Source organism: Neophocaena asiaeorientalis, unplaced genomic scaffold (assembly GCF_003031525.2).
Source record: "Neophocaena asiaeorientalis asiaeorientalis breed wild unplaced genomic scaffold, Neophocaena_asiaeorientalis_V1.1 scaffold606, whole genome shotgun sequence".
Lineage (NCBI taxonomy): Eukaryota > Metazoa > Chordata > Mammalia > Artiodactyla > Phocoenidae > Neophocaena > Neophocaena asiaeorientalis.
In genome coordinates this window covers 3,432,167-3,447,908 of record NW_020173687.1, presented here as the reverse complement: position 1 = coordinate 3,447,908, position 15,742 = coordinate 3,432,167, and the positions used below count along the sequence as shown (strand labels likewise).

The 15,742-nt window shown below is 50.6% G+C and overlaps 1 protein-coding gene across 1 annotated transcript in view; it reads left to right on the top strand.

Annotated features, from left to right (window-relative positions):
* Positions 1-15,742, top strand: part of PHACTR3 (phosphatase and actin regulator 3) — a 204,978-nt gene that overhangs the window by 167,790 nt on the left and 21,446 nt on the right. Inside the window, exon 8 of the mRNA XM_024750334.1 lies at positions 2,232-2,385. Coding sequence (XP_024606102.1) covers positions 2,232-2,385 — 154 coding nt within the window. The remainder of the gene's footprint in view (positions 1-2,231; positions 2,386-15,742) is intronic.

The following is a 15,742-nucleotide window of genomic DNA, read 5'->3' as shown; positions in this document are numbered from 1 at the left end:
CTTTCGTAAATGAGGCTGCGTGAACACCCTCTTATGTGTGTTTTGTGTGCTTGTCCCATTTGTTTTGGGAGCAGACTCTTGGAAGTGGGATTTCTGGCCCCAAAGGTAGGATCTCAAGTGTGTTTGGGGGCCTTTGGGGGAGAGGGTAGCTTGTTCCCATCGTCAGGACAGGAAGGTCTCCTGGCCTCTGTTTCTCAGTGTCACATCCTGCTCTGGATCCCCTGCTCATTTAGATTAATTCCATCAGTTGTGTAGAAGTGCTCCTCAGCTTCATGAAAAGCCCTCACTTTAAGCTATTTGTCTGGAAGTTTCCCTTTTTGACTTTTAAGTAGTCAAACCTGTTAACCTCCTGATAGCTTGGGGAAGGCCGTCAGCCCAGACGTTTTCATTGTGGCCCTACTGGGTGCTATGTTGTGCTCTTAGGGCCTGGATGAATAAGCCGAGGAGAATTAATTGCTCTTAGCACAGAGATTTCCTGTGGAGTGAATTCTCATTACATCTAGAAATCTCTGATGAAAGGATCTTTCTCTCAGTTAAGAACAAATATGCTTAAAGTTTGTGATGACAAGTTTACCGAGACATTTGCAGTAAGCTTAAAGACATTCTTCATCGAAAGCTAAAAAGATGAAACCACGTTCAGTGTAGTTTCATGGTTAGCATATTACAGTTGTCTAAAAATGGCAATCCTTCTCACCACCTATCAGACCTTTGACATTCACGAAGGATTTGTCCTGAGACCTTTGAGACTCCCTCAGTTCATAAATGCCAGTTTAGCTTTCAATTTCCCCCAGACCATGCAGTAAAGATCAACAGAAAAATGCGTGTGACTGCCTTAGGCTTTCATGATTCTATAAATACAGGACTCTAGTCATGTATAAAGCTATTAAAACAAAATTGGGCTGGAGTCCTGGCTGAAATGGCTTTGGGGGTCATTCTTTTTCTCTTTGTCTCTAATAAAACGCACAGCAAACAAGTTCATATTAGAAACTCAAGCCTCAGTCAAGTCCAATTTTTTATATCTTACTTTATCCCAGACTTCTGTTAAATTATCACCTTAGTAGGCATTTCTTGCTTTGTATTCCTGTACCCCACAGTAGCAATGGGCTTTCTTTGGGGAGCCGTTATTCTTAAGAAATAAAGTTTCCCTCCACCTGTGGGGTTGACCTCATTGGATGATGGTCTGAGCCCCCGGGATTTAAACCCACGCCCTAGTAAAAGCGCAAGACCACACGCCGCAAAACTGCAGTCTATACTGTGCTCCGGAGTTCCCTGCCCGTTACCAGCACGGGCGCTCGCTGCGGGGCAGGTAAGGACCCTGCTCTTCATGCAGCTCCGCGCCGTTTCCTTTTCCGCCCGTGAATGCAGCCAGCCCCCTTTTCTGCTCTTCAGTACGTTTAAACGTCGTTCCTTAAGACCTTACATGCGCACCGATGTCACTCTGCTGCTTGGACGTGTGTAGAACTGAAAGTCAATGTCAGCCTCGTAGACCCTGAACCAGGCTCACTCAGCCGTGTTCCTTGATAACCTGCTACGTCAACACTGTTCCAGGACCCAGGAGAACAGACTGTTGTCGAGCTTAAAAGCTAGTGGAGGGGATGGAGGATAAGCTAGTGAACAAGAAAGAGACCAGATAGGGGAGGAGTTAATCGGGTGGGTGATGGTGATTGGAGGACCCGTCGGGCCTCTTTGAGGGCAGGGCTCAAGGCCAGCAGCGTGATTCAGGAGGTGGCCGGCCCTGGATGGTCCAGGCAGAGCAGGGGGGTCGCCATGGGAAAGACATGGTGCAGAGACCCTGAGTTGGGATCGTCCAGGAATGGAAGAGGACCCACGTGGCCACGGGGTCACAGGCAGAGGGGAGAGGGGGGTGACAGGGGGATGGGGGAATGGACCACCATGGGTAAAGTAACTGTAGTTTATGATCTGCACCCGGGCACTTCTGAAAGAAAACGTGGCGCTATTAGTAATCGCTCTGGGGCAAAGGGTGTCGATCGGGACTGCCTCTGGAGACCCCGGATGCATGAACGATCCCGCACCTGTGGAAGGCGTGGTTTGTGTGTGGGCCTTCGTGAAGGAAGGTGCGTTGCCCACCGTTCGCTGGAGGGCATCACAGCTGCCAGACGTGCCCGCGTGGCTCTGGTCCAGGTTCTTTCCTGCAGGAGGGTGGGAAGTGCTGGCTGCACTGGCGGCCAGCGAACCCCTGACACCCGCTTTCTCGGTGCCCCTTCTCTTAGGAACACTGCCGAGGAAGTGCAAGAAGGAGCTCCTGGCAGTGAAACTGAGGAACCGGCCCAGCAAGCAGGAACTGGAGGACCGCAATATCTTCCCCAGGAGGACGGCCGAAGAGAGGCAGGAGATCCGGCAGCAGGTTGAGATGAAGCTCTCCAAGTGAGTGACGCGTGGACACAGTGGGGGCTGGTCCCGGCCCTGCAGCCCGCCCCCTCGGATGTCCCACCTTCCCCACACTGCACTGTCCCGGCCCCAAACGCAGTGCCCGGGGCGGGTTTCCCAGCCTCGCCACTGTCAGTGCTCAGGGCCAGATGGCTCTTCACCGCGGGGGCCGTCGGGGCACTGTCGGATGCTTGGCAGCCTCCTTGGCCTCTGCAGGCTGCACGCCCCTGTGACAGCAGACACTGTCCCCAGACATTGCCCGATCCCCCCTGGGGCCACTCTTCCCTGTGGAGAAGTACTGGTTATAGAAGCCAAGCAAGGCCTATGGTATGGACAGGCTCCGGGGGGCTGCCGGTGCTACTGGTCTGTGGCGCCCCCCTGCCCTCTGGAGGAGCGAGGGCCGGAAGCAGGATCTCCCGAACTCGGGGCCCCTGATGTTCGGGGCCGGATGACACTGATGGGGCCGTCCTGTGCGCGGTAGGACATTTAGCAGCATCCCTGGCCTCTACCCTGGAGATGCTCACAGCCCCTCACCCTGCTTCCCATGGTGACAACCAAAAGTGTCTCCAGTTACTGCCAAGTGTCCCCTGGGGGACGGAGCCATCCCCCAGTCGAGGACCCCTGATCTGAAGGTCGCCCTGGACTTCTTCTCCAGGTGGTCTTTCCTCTGCCTGAGGCTCAGGTCTTCTCATTTCGGGTGGACGGGCCCTTGTCTCTGCTCTCTGCCGGGGAGCTTGGGCCCCCGTGTTGCCACCCTCCGAAATCCTTTGAGTTTTTTCAGAGCGGAGGGCAATGAGTGTGAGGGGGTGAAGCCCAGCGCCCAGATGCTGTGATTCTGTGGGCTTCAGTTTTCTTACCTGTAAAATGGGGATGATACCAGCCGTGGGATCACGGTGGAGGAGGGGCGGGCTCAGTGTGGCGCACGTTTCTGCAGGCAGCCGGGGTCCCCAGCTGGGGTCCTGAGGGCTTGGAATCACATAGCCCTGCTCTGTGCTGACATGCTGGGGGACCTTGGACCAGCGGCCTTACCTCCCCAGGTCTTGGTTTTCTCGTCTATAAAGTGGGGTGCTGATGATCTCTAGGTCATTGTGAGTTTGGGGGGGAGATCCCGTAAGGAAGGCGTATGGCCGAGCTCTGGCACAAAGTAGGTGCTCAGTAAGTCGGTGCTCACCATGGCTCGTGGGGCCTGGGAGCCGGGTCCTCGGCCCCTCCTCCTGTATCGGCTCTGAACCCAGACCAGGGAGAAGCTTTTTAAAATACAGATTGATGAGCCCCACCCTGACCTGATCAGTCTCTGGGCTGAAAGGGGGATTTTAACGAATTCCCTGATATTAACGGGTTGAGGGGGCCTCTGCAGGTTGGACGTTCTTAGCCTGATTGCAGTGAGATTGTCAACCCACCACGCACTTAGCGCTCTGTGTCTGGTCATTCAGCAAAGGCTTATTTTACTCAAATGAGGGGCAGGCAGGCGCCGTGGCCGTTGCTAGAGATACAGTTGTGGGTAATGAGGGAGAGAGCTCCCCTGAGCTCCATATTCCCGGAAGCATCCTCAGACCTCTTCCTGCGTGGCTGGTACCCACTCTGGGGCTTTGTACAGACCAGATGGGTGCTCAGTAAATGCTTATGGGTGGGAAGGAAGGAGGGGTGGAAACACAGGTGCATCGATCTCATGGCCAAGGGGATATGCTGGCAGATGACGCTTGGTGTCCCTGTTGCCTGTCTCATGGACGGGATGCACCATCGCACGAGGCCTGGTTTCCTCTCGTTTCTAATGAGATTGAACTTTTTTTTCAGTGTTTATTAGCTGTCTGGTTTTTTTCAGTTCCTTTCATGTACATCACCTGCAGTTTTCTTTATCTTAATGATTTGAGGATTTTACCCTGGAAATTGCAGCTTCCAGTCTTTTCCAGGTCTGTGAACTACACCTCTTCTCCCTCTTCAGGACTGGTATTGTCATTTTGTTCATGCTTTCCTTTGATGTGGGAAAGTTTTTTGTCTTTAAAGTTGTCAGATTATCGCTCATGTACTTCAGGTGTCAGCAGACTTTTCCTGTGAAGAGTCAGATACTGAATATTTCTGGCTCTGTGGATCCTACTGTGTCTCTGTGACCACACGACTTTGTCGTCACGCTAACGCATGGCCAATGCGTGGTGAGCGAGTGCGGCTGCATGCCAATGCAACTTTATGTACAAACATAAACAGCAGCCCACGGGGCAAAGTTTCCTGGGCCCTGATATACTTTATGGTCCATATTATTTGTGCCATGTTTTAAAACATCCTTCCCTGCCCGAAAGTCAAAAAAAATGATGTTTACACGTATTATTTTTGCAGTTGTCATCTAATTATGCCAAGCGATAATGGTTTTCTATTTGCTAAACAAACCAACTTCTCTTTCAAGATAGAATATTAAGTGAATTAAAAAAAATAGTAAACATTGTCGCATATGTGATTCACGGATAACAAAATGGTCATGATGGTGCTTGGCTTAAGAGAACTCTGGGGACCCCACTCCTGTTTCCCAGTGCGGATGGGAGGTGGGAAAAGGCGGGGCGCTGGGAAACCTCGAAGGACTCCTGATTAAGTGATACCCCAGACACAGGCCCTGGACGGAATCTGTAACTCATTTTAAAGCTTGGACTAGAACATAGTAGCTCCTTGGATGTTTGTCACCATGTTTAAAAATGGAAAAGCGACCCCAGAATTAGACACGAAGAGAGCGTGGTTGAGAAGTCACAGCCCAGGCGGGCAGACGTAGCCTTCCTGGCAGGCCAGGTTTGTTTCCCCTGCAGAAATGGTTTAATTGGATCCTTTGTCTTTGTTTTGCCGCCTTTCAGAGATTCTTCCGCCATCGCTTGCTGAATAATTCAGCCTCTGGTTGCTGTGGCAACGTGCCATTCACTGTATCCTGAAGTGCAGTCGGTGTTTTCGTACTGTGTATTTTTAATGCGGCATGTGGGATCTTCCCGGACCGGGGCACGAACCTGCGTCCCCTGCATCGGCAGGCAGACTCTCAACCATTGCGCCACCAGGGAAGCCCCGGACCCTTTACTCTTTTATCTTTTGGGCGCTCCTAGGACTTTTCTGGGTGAAGTGGTCACGGTCTCCCCTGACTCTTTGTGCTGGCTCTGGGGATTTGCATGAAGTCAGAGTCAGCTTGGGAGTAAAGGAGGAGTAAAACCCTGTGATCATGGTCACCCCCTTTCTATATGGGAGCCCAGCTCACCTTTATGGTGTGTGTAAGTGAATCCGCAGGGTATTACAGACCCTTAGCTCCCGTGCCTCACACAGTGGGCAAGTTCTAGAAGTTACTGTCTTGCTTCAGTTGGGTTGTGCGCACGCTATTTAAGGATGCCCGACAGCTTTCTCTTTTGTTATTATTATATAAGCTTCAGGTGTCCAGCATTGTAATTCGACATCTGTATATACTACAGAGTGATCAAGTGACAACTTTCCCTTTTAAGTGCAGACCCCGTACAATATGTTTTGCTTCCTTTCCCTCATTTCATTTAATCTTTACAGGAACCGATAGAGGAGGTGTTATCATCATCTCCGTTTTACAAATGAGAAAACTAAGGCTTGATGAGAGAGGTTAAGGAACTTGCCCAGGGTCACACAGCTCAGAGGAGGTGGGCTAGGAGTCAGACGATGGGTGGTCCCTCAGAACCCCCAGGCCTGTGTGGCGGGGGAAGCAGAGCTCTGGCGGGGCCTGGCTTATCTAAGTCTCTGCTTTGCGTTTTCTCATACTGGTGTGGCTTCCATCAGGGGACATTCAGGCCTCCAGCCAGCGCCCTGGGCTTCTGTGCAAAACACTCCGTGCCTGTGTTGGCGGGAACCGGAGGGGATGCAAACATTCTCCCACCCCCGGAACAGTGCAGTTAGCGAACAGAGACTCTCGGCCGACCACGGGCTCTGGGGAAACGTAGACAAGTAGGTTCAAATCCCAGGCTTTCCGTCACAGCGGTGTGGGTTTGGGCCAGCGCGGCCTTCTCTGAATCTCTCCCTGGTTTGTAAATTCAACACTGTGGCAGTACCTTCCTCCTGGGGCCCCTTTAGAAGGTTCCAGGTTAGTCCCTGGACAGACAGGTGTGAAAGTGCATCCCTGCAGGAGGCACTCTGGGGGGTGGAGCTGCTGCTGTTTGGTCCTGGCTGGACGCACTCGGGCTAGTTGTCACCAGGGCAGGGGCAGAGGCAACCTAGCAGGCCAGGCCAGGGTAGCGAGCTGCTGTAGAAGCAGCGCCTGGAGGGCCAAGGTCGTGTTAGAGTAGTTGTTAATGTCAGTACATTGTTGTTCTTGTCCGTGACTGTGGTGTTTTTTTGCCCGGCCGGCACCTCCGGAGTGATGCACAAACCTTCTGTTAAGTCTCCCTTGGGGCGTCCTCTGCTGTGGGACCGCATGTGAGAAGCTGATTAATGCTCAGTAGCGCCCTCCAGTGGCACGTTAACACAGGCTCAGCGGCCATGGCTCACGGGCCCAGCCGCTCGTGCATTAAATGACCCTCCAGCCGGTCCCTTTGTACGTTTTGTTCTCCCACATCCAGAACAGGCTGCCGCCACTCAGGCCTCCGGGAAACAGATTCCCAGGAAGAAGTGTTCTGTGCTCCTGCTCCCTTGCCCCGTGCTTGCCTTGAAATCTGTGGAATTTTAAGGAGGAGGGTTGATGCTTTTAAGGATGGAGGTGGAGATTGGCACTCTTATAATCAGCACCATGAACCTAGCATTAACAGTGGGACTTTCTTTCCGCTGAAGGTGTCAGGAATGCTGGGGCGCAGTGCAGGGTCTCAGTTCTGTGGACACAGGGTTTAGAAAATACAGAAACCTTACTTTTTCTGGCCTTAGCAGGAAGAAAAATGGCTTAATTTTAATTGCTGCAAAGGAAGCTGCTCCTTTGGGAAGTGTTGAGGCGTCATTGCAGCGGGTGGGGGATTGCGTAATAACAGATGTTGATAAATATTTGCTGCTTTTCCTCCTCCCGACCTGCAGTGCCGGGTGGGAGCCCAGCTCCTCCTGGGTGACTTGAATCCTGCCCCATAAGCACCATCTAAGGAGGGACAGAAAAGTGTGGTTATTAATGATGGTCGTTGCTAACATGTATTCAGTGTCTTCTGTGTACCAGCTTCCTGCTAAGCGTTTCATGCGTATTTCCGCCTTGGAGCCTTGTGAGAGCTCTCTGGGGTAGGTGCTATTCATGGTCCTGTTTTTCAGATGAGGATAACTGGCTCAGAACAGTGCAGTCACTTGCCTGTGCTCACACAGCGGGAAATATGGGGTGCGGGGGTAATTGGTCACCCGATCCACGCCAGTTCCAACATCAGAGCGTCCATCCAAATCACCAGGGAGCTTTGTGAAAGCACAGATTCCCAGGCCCCACCCCAAGTCTCTTGAACAGGAATCTGTATTTTAACAGAGCCCTTCTCCTAAGTGTCACTGTTGCCTTAGGCTGCACTGTGTCCACTTCCTTGCCACCCTTGGAAGACCGTTCTTGGAGGCCTCAGGATCAAAATAAGCTGTACTTCTGTGTAACAGCTGTCTGTTAGTATCTTAAGGAGAATGCACATTTTATAGTTGATTGTGTTTCCCTTTTTGCCTTGGCCACCAGGAAGCTCAGAGCCAAGTATGCAGATACCTGTCACAAGTGTGTTGTATCGTTTGGGTTGTGTGTCTGTGTTTGATCTTCTGTTATATGGCCTTTGTCTTAATTCCCTCAACTTTTTTTTTTTTTGGAAGGAAGGAGTCTCACATTTATTGATCATACTGTGTTCTAACTCTTTCACCTATGTTACATTTTTTCATGGTTACAAGAAAACTAAGATATAGGCATTACCACAGACTCTTGCCATTTGATGATTCAACATTTGGAGGTTTTGCCTATTTGCCAGTAACTCCAAACATGTAGGACTTGAAATTTTTCTAAAGCATTCACGTGAAACTGATGCCCACCTGGAGGCTGAGGTCGTGGAGGGAGTGATTGTGAGCGAGACACGATTATTGGTGAGCATCTCTATTTCAGTTTGAGTTTGCTTTTGTCACCTCTCTTCCTGTCTGCTGTAGTTCTCCAAAGTGCTTCAGTAGTTTCCTTTTTTTAAAATTGAAGTATAGATGATTTACAATATTGCATTAGTTTCAGGTGTACAACTTAGTGATTGTGCGTTTTTGAGACTATACTCCATTATAGGTTATTACAAGATAATGGGTATAATTCCCTGTACTATACAGTATATCTTCGCTGCTTATCTGTTTTATGTATAGTAATTTGTATCTGTTAATCTCATACCCTGAATTTGTCCCTCCCCCTTTTCCTCTCCCCTTTGGTAGCCACAAGTTTGTTTTCTATGTCTGTGAGTCTGTTTCTGTTTTGTATACATATTCATTTGCATTATTTTTTAGATTCATATATACATGACATCATATAGTACTTGTCTTTCTCTGACTTATTTCACTAAGGATAATATTCTCTAGGTCCGTCCGTGTTGCTGCAAATGGCAGTTTTTCATTCTTTTTTATGGCTGCTTAATATTCTGTGTGTATGTACATATACCTTAAGCCAGTTGTCTGTTGATGGACACTCAGGTTGTTTCCATGTCTTGGCTGTTGTAAATAGTGCTGCTATGAACACTGGGGTGCATGTTTCTTTTCAAAGTAGTGTTTTCATTTCTTTTGGATTTATACCCAGGAGTGGAATTGCTGGTCATGTGATAGTTCTATTTTTAATTTTTTAAGGAACCTCCACACTGTTCTCCATAGTGGCTGTACCAATTTACATTCCCACCAACAGTGTAGGAGGGTTCCCTTTTCTCCACACCCTCTCCAGCATTTGTTATGTGTAGACTTTTTGATGATGGCCATTCTGACTGGTGTGAGGTAATATCTCACTGTAGTTTTGATTTTCATTTCTCTAATTATTAGTGATGTTGAGCATCTTTTCACGTGCCTGTTGGCCATCTGTATGTCTTCTTTGGAGAAATGTCTAGTTAGGTCTTCTGCCCATTTTTTCGATTGGATTGTTTGGTTTTTTGTTGTAGATTTTGGGTATTAACCTCTCGTCAGTCACATCATTTGCAAATATTTTCTCCCATTCGGTAGGTTGTCTTTTTGTTTTATTGATGGTTTCCTTTGCTGTGCAAATGCTTTTAAGTTTAATTAGGTCCCATCTGTTTATTTTTGCATTTATTTCTTTTGCCTTAGGAGATTGATCCAAGAAAATAATGCTACAATTTATGTCAAAGAGTGTTCTGCCTATGTTCTCTCCTAGGAGTTTTATGGTTTCAGGTCTTACATTTAGGTCTTTAAACCATTTTGAGTTTATTTTTGTACGTGGTATGAGGGAATGTTCTAATCTCATTGATTTACATGTGGCTGCCCAGTTTTCCAGCACCACTTACTGAAAAGACTGTCTTTTCTCCATTGTATATCCTTGCCTCCTTTGTTATAGATTAATTGACCGTAGGCGTGTGGGTTTATTTCTGGGCTCTCTATTCTTTTCCATTCATCCATATGTCTGTTTTTCGTGCCAGTAGCACTCTGATTACCGTAGCTTTGTAGTATAGTCTGCAGTCTGGGAGGGTTGTGCCTCCTGCTTTGTCCTTTTTTCCTCAGGATTGCTTTAATTTGCTCAACTCTTAATTTTATCTCTAGGGGGTATAGTTTTCATTACATGATTTCAAACCCATTTCTCAATTTTAACTATAAAAATGTAAGTAAAAAATACATATTTTTTTATGGAGGCCCTGTTAGCATGCATAAGATTTTGCCATCTAACATCGTGTCAGAAGGGTTTTCCATTCTTTTTCATAGGATTCAAATGTTCATTTTTAATAGTGGTCTAGTGTGTTAAGGAGGGGACAGACCTACCAGCTTTGCTTTTCCCTCCCACAATCAAGACTTTTAGTTTGCCTCAAAATCTTTACTTTTAAAATAAAACTACATGTAATGCTTATTTTCACACATCAGTGTTTTTTTTTTCTTTTTATGGATTATTTACATGAGCAACGTTTCCAGAAATGATAAAAGAGGAGGAAAATGCATTGAATTAGATGATGTCATCATTCAAGAATGAAAACCAGTTGTCAGCAGAACCCAGCAGATCAGTGGGTAACAGCCTGGAATTTGTGGTTCAGGAGGGAGGGAGCAAAATTTCTTAACAAATACATGAAAATAATTCAGTTTCACTAGTAACTACCGACATTAAAAATTTCATAGTAACAAAGAACCTTTCATCCCCAATTGACAATAAAACTTAAAATATTATTTTTAAATATTTTAAGTTATATTTTACTAATGTAAATACTGAGCATGATATAAGAATATCCCACCCTAGTGAGTTGGTGGTTTCCATTGCCATCCCACTGCTGGCAGCCATGTGACTTGAAAATAACCGGGCAGGTGAAGAGCCAGGATGACAATTTGCACATTTTAACCGAACACTCTGCTTCTGGGAGTTTATATTCAGGGATTTAGAAGGAGAAGAAGCACGCTGTGATGGTTAGTTTTAGTCCCAGAGGACTTTGTGTCTGCGGGGGCCCCCCCCTTAGTGTCTCTGGGGACAGAGGGTCAGGACACAGTGTGACAGCCGAGAATCTCCATCCTCCAGGTGTGCTGCAGGTGGGGCAGGTCTGTTTCAGGTCCTGAGGACGTTACACGCTGCGACGTGGGGACAGTGTTCCTGCAGAAACTGTCGTTCAGGCTTCGAAGGGGCCAGCTGGGGGTGGGCTTGGTCTCAGGGGGCCTTCGTTCTGCTGTGAACTTGTACCGAAATCTGTGCAGATGATAGCGCTCACTTCCACTGAAGTGTCCTTTGGTAAATTTCAGGCAAGTGGAGGGGGGAGAGCCAGCTTCTGACCCAGGTTTCATGACAACATGAACAGCAGCGAATGGGACAGATTGGCCCTGACCGCAGGCTGGGCACCGAGCTGCTTGTGTCTCTAGCCGGACCGCAGTGCTGGGCAGGAGCGGTCCTCCCTGCTGGGTCCCAGTGTCTGTGGTGGCGCAGCCAGACTGTGGGTTCCAGAGCCCTCGCTCTTCCCACGCCCCGCCCCGGGAGCATCTCATCTTCCACAAAAGCACAGAGAGCACGTGACACACTACGGCTCAATCCACTTCCTGGTTCATCGGAACTAACGCGTCAGTATACAGCCGCATCCTCCGCTGGTCCTTCGCCTGCTTCAGCATCGGCAGCCCTAGAACCTTCCCTCTGTGTTCCGTGCGGTGTGGGTTCCTGTACACGGGCCTCGGCTTCGGTCCCTAGTAGACCCTCTGATGCCCACGCTTGCAGCCTCACCTCGGATGCAGGACGTGACACTCCTGGGTCAGGGCCTGGTGCGGCCACCCCCGACTTGTATAATAACAGCTGTTACTGCCGAACCTGAAGTTCCTCGCAGATTTTGCCTCCTACCCCTCGGTTTATGCATGGTTGCCGTGACGTAAGAGTGTGTTGTAAGTGACTTACGGGGGAGGTCAAGACCGCGGAAGAGCAGGCCTGCTTTCTCTTGCAGCATCTCATCTCACACCCTTGCATGTCTCGTGGGACGCAAAAGCCTCGTCACAAATCTCGGGTCCCTGCAGAGCGCAGGGGCCGGGTGCTGGGGAGCAGAGGTGGAAAGACAGGCTCAGAGGTGCGTCATGTCTAATAAAATATGTGCAAAATAGACGTGTGAATCAGCCATGGAAGTGGAGGGTCTAGGAGGGAGCGATGAATCTGGCAGGAGGGAGGAAGAGTTGGGGTGCAGGCATCAGAGAGGGGGTGACGTGGCGCGCGGTCTTGATGGCTCGATACGTGTCAGCCCACGTGGCAGCCGGAGCGCAAGGATGTCCCGGGCAGAGAGCAGCCGCAAGGAAGTCCGCGGCCTGAACCCGCATCGCCCTCTGGAGAACGTGGTGTGGCTGTGAAGGGCTGGGGCGAGCGGGGGCAGCGGGGAGGCTGCAGGGCTACAGGGCCAGGTGGTGGGCACCCTCCTAGCTCCTGGTCCGCACGCGGCTGCCTCTGGTCCCTCCCGGAGGGACCTCCCTTGATGTCCCCCATTCTCCATCCCATCATCCCGTTTTCTTCACCGCACTTAACTGCTGTCTGAAATTCCCCTTTATTCCTTTCTTTGCCTCTTTGGGGTCTGTCTCCCCGCTAGAACAGTGGGATCCTGCCTCTGCTGTTCGCCTGGGGGGCCCCCTGTCACACTGAGCAGCCACTCCATAAGTTGGTGTAAACGGTGAACAGGGACATCTGGCCTTTCCTGAGAAGCAGTGAGGGTCCCCTGAGGGCTCATGAGCAGGGGCATGGCAGCGCGACGGCACGTCTGAGGTCCCCTCTGCCTACACGTGTCGGGGGTGTCAGGCCGGGGGGCCTGACGGGGGCTGGTCTTGCAAGAGCCAAGCTGGACGTCATCACGTGACGGTGGGGCCTCGGGGCGTGGGTGGGCGGAGGCGGACGAGGGGCGGGACCCCGGTAAGGGCTTGAGGAGGTGCCGGGACGGGGAGGGGCTGATGCTCTGCGCCGGGGCGGGGGATACAGGAAGAAGGAAGGGAGGTGCTCCAGGAAGGCTCGTGCCCACGTTTGGGCACAGAGCTGGCCGTGTCTCTGGCGCTGTTAGCAGGGGTTCGATCCACGAGCAGGGGCGCAGACTGCCTCGGGGAGCCTCCCCTGGCGGTTTTGAACTAACCAGGTTGCAGGTTACGAGCAGCACGAGCTGAAGGTCAAAGTCACTGAAGGACCAGTAAGGAGTTTTCCGGGGTTGTGTGGTTCCTTTGATCATGGGTGCGTTTCCTACCACCGTGTGTTCCCTCCGACCTCACATCAGGGTGACAGGGAGAGCAGGTGGCCGGCCGTTTTCCCCTGGGGCCCCTGGGCACAGAAGGGCTTTCTGTGTGTCGGGTTGAATAAGCCCCGTCCATCTGTGGAAACAGAGTGGCATTAAATGCAGTCCAAGGGCGATGGGGGGACTTGACACCCACTTTTCTTCATTCTGGAAGCCTGCAGGACTTGAGCCATGGGACGTTGCTGAGGAATTTGGGGATTTCGGTTGGCACGTCAGGGGCAAGGTGCTTCTGTTTGGATGAAACAGGACAAGGGGCGACTGAGTCCTTCCTCACATTGCTGGGGAGGGGCCGGGCCAGGGCTCCCAACTCTGGGAGGGGGAATCTCACAGCCGACCTGGGGCTGCAGCCTGGGGGCCCAGCAGGATGGACTCAGGAGAGGCCTCCGGGTGAAGGCGGCTGCTCATTAATGAGCCGCCGTCCACGAGGAGAGCACAAGATGTTCTCCCAGCTCGACTGCACGGCGGGAAACCTCAGAGGGTTGAACTTGGCGTCCTGGTACACGAAAGGCCGTTCGTCAGCTCGGTCTCTGAAACGGCTGGTGGGACAACTTCCAAAGGGATTTGCAGGCAATAGAGGAAAGAAGGCAGATGCGTAATGAGGAGACTAGTAAGAGAATTCTTGAGCAGAAAATTAATAGCTGCGCCTCTCCAGCAGGAGGAAGTACAACTGTGGTGGGAAGGATGAGGTTTAGGCCTGACGTGCCCCCCACTGTACAGTGAACTCCGAATCTGCAAAGCAGGTGATAAGGCTGCAGGTCCTCAGGCCCCTGGGGAGGGATGCCCCCACACCCCCCCTTCACCATCCCTGGAAGGTTGGTGGACAACAAAGTTGATCCCAAAGCTTCCTGAGCACTTTCAGGGGGAGAGAAGAGACACTGTCCTGGGATGGGGGTGACTCTGGAGTGGGGAGGTCAGACTGTCCTCCTAGCTCATTTCACAGAACGGGAGTCATAAGCCCAAAGGCGCCCTCTGTGAGTGACGGGCCAGGGGCGGTGCTGTGGCAGGTTGGGAAATGTGTGTCCTTGCTGCAGGGGGCACCTGCCCCTCAGCAACTGTGGGCGTCAGCCTGGGAATGCCAGATCAGTGTGGGCAGAATTTTCCAAGAGAAACTGGAAATATTTATTCCGATGTAAAATTTCCTTTATTTAAATGTTGGGGGCCGACTCACTTTTTTTAAAAAAGAAAGTATAGACACCATAAAATACATTTGTAGGCTGTATTTGGCCTGAGGGGGTCACCCGTTTGCCAGCCGTGATGTGATGTCACTTGTTTTATGAGAAGCTCGTTCTTGTTTGCACTGAGAATGGGGGATTTTGACTATTGAATTCATGTAGGGAAAACAGTGGGTCAGAATCTGAATTGAAGGTCAGCAGGAGAAACATTAAGACCAGAGACTGTGACCACCCACGTCCTGTGCAGCTCCGGCAGATCTTTTCTTTCCAACTGGCAGGGGAGGGGGCTGCTCTGGGAGAGCTTGTGTACACATCGCCCCCATGGCTCTAATCGTGATGGGAGGAAGCATCTCTGTGTGGTGGTGAAAGCCTGGACTCCGGGCAGGACGTCTTGGTTCCTGTCCCCGCTCTGCTGTCTTCCAGCTGTGTGACTACAGGCAGGAGGCCTCCCTGGCACCTGCCTCGCTGTCCTCTTGTGTAAAATGGGGATAATTAAAACAGAGCCCACCTCCTAGGGCTGCGGAAAGGATGCAAAGAGACAGGACACATAAAAAGCCTAGACTTCTGTGTGGCGGGGAGGAAGCACCAGGGAATAAAACAAAGAAATATGGGGATAGGGAATTTTAATAGTGTGAGACAATTTCCATACCATACAATGCACCCTTTCAAAGTGCACAGTCTAGGGCTTCTGGTATATCCGTGGAGTTGCGTGTCCATCACCACAGTCAACTTTAGGACATTTTCATCACCCACCAAAGGAGCCCTCACCCCTTAGCCATACCGCCAATCCCTAGAACAGTACCTGGGCCATGTGGGCACTTAATACTTTTTCAGTTATTGTCGCAAGGGTTGAGGGAGGTATGTATGAAGACCCGTTACCACAATTAGTGTCACATCCTGTTCGTCATCTGTGTCTTTACCAGCTTTATCCTCTCCCTCAGGATCTTCATCACTGTTGCTGTCTTTATCCCCATCACCACCTTCCTCACCTTGTTCATCTTCGTCATCACCGTCGTTTCCATCGATGTCTTATCCATCTTTTTCTTCTGCATCTACATCAGGTATCATCTTCTTTTTCGTCTTTATCTTCTTCATCTTCTTTACCATCATCTCAGCAACATCTTCATCCACACCTTTATCGTCAGCCTCAACATGTTCACTGTCTGTCTTTGTTACGTAGGAAGCACTTAGGAAACAGTGGCTCTCGACCTCCTTGAGGTCCAGGGACCCCACTTCCAGGAGAATGAAGCCCACGTCTGAAGCCGGGTCGGGAGTTTCAGGCTGACTGCTGCCTGGAGAGAAAGGGAGCCTTGAAAGTGGTGGAGGGGCAAGGGTGGGCGGGGCCAGGACCTCTCAGTTCCTGCAGGTCCAGCTCAGGAC